Genomic DNA, 6,003 nt, shown 5'->3' on the forward strand with positions numbered 1-6,003 from the left:
TGTGTGACAGTCTTCCATGAAAAGCGCTATATAAATGAAATTGAATGGAATTGAATTGAGGTGTCTTCATGAATTTCAGGCACGGCGCGGAACTGCCTGACCCAGAAGAGCATGTGGCTGGTCATTCTCCTCACCACGGTGATATGCGTGGTGCCGGTTTTGGCAGTCCGATTCCTGAGGGCAGATCTCTACCCATCCTTAACAGACAAGGTACAGTAGGCAACACTCCCAGATTCATCTGTATACCCACAGAGGAAATCCAGCCGTTAATTACTGAGAGGCAATTAGAAATGTCACCGAATAGACCTTGGTGCTCACACTTTTTGGTGAAGGCAGTTGGGTGTTAAACATGTTTCATATATGTTTCACCACTTTTTGGTGAAGGCAGTTGGGTGTTAAAAAATATATATAATTCAAGTTCAGACAAGCAGCTATTTATTAGCTTATAGCTGGTACATTTACAGTCACTTGCTAATAAAAAAACAGCTGTTTACTAATTTATTTAGAGAATACTAAAAGGAGTAAACATGTAGGCCTATTGTTTTGTAGATACTCAACAGATCTGGGTCAAATACGTCACTGTTTTGGCTTCACACTTTACTGAACTTAACTGGTGTACTGGAACCAGATAAGTATTTGTCAATGATTTACTAACTGAGTGGGCAGCCTGTAGCCTCGTGGCTAAGGTACATGACTGGGACCCTGAAGGTTGGTGGTTCAACCCTGGTGTAACCATGATGTGCACAGCTGTTGGGCCCTTTAACAAGGCCCTTAACCCCACTTTGCTCCATTGTCCCCTGCTTAGTCTAATCAATCTCTAAGTCTCTAAATACAAATAACAAATTTGTATTTATTTATTATTTACTGGTTCTTTGATGGGCTTGTTGTGTCTGCTCTGCAGGTACGTAACCTACAACGGGCGAGCAGAAGACAGCGTCCTCAGGAGAAGAATCTGAAACGCGTGCGCAGGACCAGCTCACGCCGTTCCGCCTACGCCTTCGCTCACCAGGAAGGCTACGGCGAGCTCATCACCTCGGGCAAGAACATGAAGGTCGCTGGGGCCAGCTCGGCACCCCCTGCTGGGAGGATCCAGAACAGCAGCAGCTGGATCGAGAACCTGCTTAAGAAGAGGAACGACATGATGAGTGTCGCCTCGGAACCACAGACCAACAGCACAGAGACCAACGGCACGGACAACACCAAAACTGAACCGCACAGAGACTGAGGGAAACACAGGAGCACAATTTGAGGGAAAAGTTTCTCTGAAAGTTAACAGTTATGGGCTTGGAAAACTGAGGAGACCAAAACACCTCAGCACAAAAACCAAAACAAAGAACAGAACAGGCCCTGAGACTAAATGGTTTAAGCCCTGGTGTAGCCACGATAAGATCCATGCAGCTGTTGGGCGCTTGAGCAAGGCCCTTAACCCCACATTGTTCCAGGGGGGATTGACCCCTGCTTATTCAAATTAACTGTAAGTGGCTTTGGATAAAAGTGTCAGCTAAATAACTGTACTGTAATGTAATGGGAAAGAATCTGACCAAACACAATCTCAAAGAAAATAAGTGAATAAAGTAGGAAAGTAAGTGCAGTAACAGTCAGGACAGTGAAAAAACATAGCCACAAACAAGAAAAGACCATAAAGCAACAGCTCGGTGAAGTAATTCACTTTATGATTGCTTCTCTGTGTCAGTTCCTTCTCAAACATCCCTAGCTATATACAGTCAGGTCCATAAATATTGGGACATCGACACAATTCTCATCCTTTTGGCTCTATACCCCACCACAATGGATTTGAAATGAAACGAACAAGATGTGCTTTAACTGCAGACTTTCAGCTTTAATTTGAGGGTATTTACATCCAAATCAGGTGAACGGTGTAGGAATTACAACAGTTTGTATATGTGCCTCCCACTTTTTAAGGGACCAAAAGTAATGGGACAAACTAACAATCATAAATCAAACTTTCACTTTTTAATACTTGGTTGCAAATCCTTTGCAGTCAATTACAGCCTGAAGTCTGGAACGCATAGACCTCACCAGACGCTGGGTTTCATCCCTGGTGATGCTCTGCCAGGCCTCTACTGCAACTGTCTTCAGTTCCTGCTTGTTCTTGGGGAATTTTCTTTAGCAAGTGAATGCATGTTCAATCGGATTCTGATCAGGTGATTGACTTGGCCATTGCATAACATTCCACTTCTTTGCCTTAAAAAACTCTTTGGTTGCTTTCGCAGTATGCTTCGGGTCATCTGCACTGTGAAGCGCCGTCCAATGAGTTCTGAAGCATTTGGCTGAATATGAGCAGATAATATTGCCCTAAACACTTCAGAATTCATCCTGCTGCTTTTGTCAGCAGTCACATCATCAATAAATACAAGGGAACCAGTTCCATTGGCAGCCATACATGCCCACGCCATGACACTACCACCACCATGCTTCACTGATGAGGTGGTATGTTTTGAGCAATTCCTTTCCTTCTCCATACTCTTCTCTTCCCATCATTCTGGTACAAGTTGATCTTTGTCTCATCTGTCCATAGGATGTTGTTCCAGAACTGTAAAGGCTTTTTTAGATGTTGTTTGGCAAACTCTAATCTGGTCTTCCTGTTTTTGAGGCTCACCAATGGTTTACATCTTGTGGTGAACCCTCTGAATTGGTGTTGCTGAGCTCACCGGTGCGTTCTTTCTTTTTAAGAATGTTCCAAACAGTTGATTTGGCCACACCTAATGTTTTTGCTATCTCTCTGATGGGTTTGTTTTGATTTGAGCCTAGTGATGGCTTGCTTCACTGATAGTGACAGCTCTTTGGATCTCATAATGAGAGTTGACAGCAACAGATTCCAAATGCAAATAGCACACTTGAAATGAACTCTAGACCTTTTATCTGCTCCTTGTAAATTAGATAATGAGGGAATAACACACATCTGGCCATGGAACAGCTGAGCAGCCAATTGTCCCATTACTGTTGGTCCCTTAAAAAGTGGGAGGCACATATAGAAACTGTTGTAATTCCTACACCGTTCACCTGATTTGGATGTAAATACCCTCAAATTAAAGCTGAAAGTCTGCAGTGAAAGCCTATCTTGTCAAATCCATTGTAGTGGTGTATAGAGCCAAAAAGAGGAGAATTGTGTCGATTTCCCAACATTTATGGACCTGACTGTACATATGAGGATTGTCACCGTTGGACTTTGTGAGGAAGACGAATCCCGTTGATTGTGATGAATTCACTTGATTGTGAATATGGTGTTTATTTCTAAAAATATGTTTTTGGTAACTTAACAAACAGGGGGTTGTGCAATTTACTCAACTCAGTTCCTGAGAGTTCTACAATTAAGCACAGTTTATATTATATTTTAACAGGTTGCCTTTATGGTCAGTTTGATACCCTAAAATCTTGCAGGCACCTCAGCTTTTGCCAACTCTTTATGTTGCAATGTGCTAAATGCATATCATTCCAAGTTTTCTTTTGAAAATTGCTGGCAGCTTTCCACACAGTGTGAAATGTGTACATTATGGCACCCTGGCCGTCATTATGGATTTTCCAAAATGCAACACAGCAACAAGCCCAGACCACTGTGGAATGCACAGTACAATAGCTGATATTTGATAACATTTAGCATTATCATATGGTGGAGTGGGGTTAATGTGCCTTTCACTTTTCCTTCAATTAAGGGAAATGCTATGTATGTACACAAATGCAAATGTACCGTCTTCAAAATAGATTGTACAAGGTTAACAATTTCAATTATAATGCCTTTACAATGCTTACAATGTCCCAAGTGCTGATGACTGACTGCTCTAAAGGTTTAGCGCAGTGATCACCAACCCTGGTCCTGGAGATCTACCATCCTGTAGGTTTTAATTTCAACCCTAATTTCACACACCTGCCTCTACTAATTAGCAGCTCAATGTAGATCTGTAGCGGCCTGTAGCGTAGCGGTTAAGGTACATGACTGAGACCCACAAGGTCGGTGGTTCGATCCCCGGTGTAGCCACAATAAGATCCGCACCTCCGTTGGGCCCTTGAGCAAAGCCCTTAACCTTGCATTGGTCCAGGGGAGGATCGTCTCCTGCTTAGTCTAATCAACTGTACGCCGCTCTGGATAAGAGTGTCTGCCAAATGCCATTAATGTAATGTAATGTAGATCTCTTGCTATTGAATGATGGGGGGGTTGTTCGGTTTGGAGTGGAAACCTACTGGATGGTAGATCTCTAGGAACAGGGTTGGTTACCACAGGTTTAGAGTATGAGTTGATTTACCTGCATTCTTGACCTTGTGTTCTGAACAGCATTGCAACATCCAATGTGTGTTTTACACGGACATAATTAGCCATTAAAAGCATAAAAATATACACTGTTGATAAATGGCGTTTAGCATTTCACATTTAGCATTTCGTACAGGAATGTTAAAACAGATGAATGTATAAATCACAAATGCTATGAATGAGTTATTTCATACGCCACTTTTGTATTGCTCATCAGTTGTACATATCTGCATGTGTTTTTATATTTATACTGGACATATTACTTTTTTATAACATGAGGAAATGTGTAAATTATGTAAATGCATTTGGCTTTATTTAAAATGATATCACTCTTCTGTGTCTCTGTTTGCCTGTGTGTATGTTTATATTTTTAAGTTATATATTGTGTACAAACACTTCAAGTGTAAGCTGTGTGAATATAGACATTCTTCAAACTGCTTTTATGATGATAGTGGTGGATACTGAGGAAAGATGAGGAACAGGAGACTTGGCTATCCTCTAATGCAGGGGTGGGCAACTCCGGTCCTGGAGGGCCGGCATGTATGCAGGTTTTTGTTTCCACCAATTACCCTGGCTAAATGAACTAATTGGCTGCATGCACCAACGATGGTTCACTCAAATATTAGATCACAGTAAAACGGTGAACACAAGAGCAGTCTCCAGCTGTCATTCATGCACATCAAGAAATGCACTGTAAATGTCTGATGGCATAAAAGGCTAATTATGTAATTAAGGCCAGAAGTTGGTATGAAATCCAGAGATGGATACGGCCCTCTTTGCCCACCTCTGCCCTAATACCTACCTTCCCTGCTGAACATTCCAGCTTAAACAAGCCTAAACCGGCTAGTTTAAACAAGCTAGTTTAAACAATGTTTTCCACACTTTCACCTGGTGAACCAGCTGATATATAGTCAGCTAGTCCACAAGCTTATTGTACCAGCTTAACCAGCTTGGTCCAACTAGAGATCAGCTTTAATGCCTGTTTTATGGCCAAAAAACATTGTTCATGTAAGTGCTTTCCTCCATCATCATACTCGTTTTGATAACTGTTGCTAAATTCACACCAGATTGACTTACCTCATGGGACAAGTTGAAGACAAAAAAGGGAGAAATGCTGAAAAAATGCAGTGGTCAAATGGATATTCAACACTCATGTTCCTTCCATCCTTCCTTCCATGCTGTCAGACACTCAAGTCATTGACAGTTCTGGATAGAAATGTCATTATAATTAACGTTAAAATAAAAATAAAACTAATATATTCTCAAATAGTGAAGCAAAGCCTTTTTGCCTTTTAAGATATTTTTTAACCAAAAGACGTTATTCAGCTGGAGGGTCTGGGATTCACACGCGGGAACAACCTTAATTTCACCAGGAATTGCGGCAATTACGTGTCCGCGAGATGGCACCAGTGACCGCATGTAAGTGGAATTCTATTTTTATTTTATTTATATATATATATAAATAAAGAAAATAAAAATGTGTATATATATAAAACGTCCGCAAAACCTACATAAAAACTACAAATTGATACCACGCGTTTGTAATTAGAGTGATTAACATTTGATTTTCGTTCCAACCACGGCCTATTTTGTGACTATGCTAATTAATTTCTGAAGATATAATTTTCATTGCAAACGCCATCTGCTCTTTGTTTTGTTTACATTACATTTTAAACTATGTAAATAACTTATTATGCCAATCCACTCCACTACTGTCCGAAATGAAGCATATGCCA

The 6,003-nt window shown here is 40.9% G+C and overlaps 1 protein-coding gene across 1 annotated transcript in view; it reads left to right on the forward strand.

The window, feature by feature from the left end:
- atp8b4 (ATPase phospholipid transporting 8B4) overlaps positions 1-1,342 on the forward strand; it is a 40,402-nt gene extending 39,060 nt beyond the window's left edge. Inside the window, exons 26-27 of the mRNA XM_061246897.1 lie at positions 80-210; positions 902-1,342. Of these exons, the coding sequence (XP_061102881.1) occupies positions 80-210; positions 902-1,225 (455 nt within the window). The 3' untranslated portion in view covers positions 1,226-1,342. The remainder of the gene's footprint in view (positions 1-79; positions 211-901) is intronic.
- Positions 1,343-6,003: the final 4,661 nt, after the last annotated feature.

Source organism: Conger conger, chromosome 6 (assembly GCF_963514075.1).
Source record: "Conger conger chromosome 6, fConCon1.1, whole genome shotgun sequence".
Taxonomy (NCBI): Eukaryota; Metazoa; Chordata; class Actinopteri; order Anguilliformes; family Congridae; genus Conger; species Conger conger.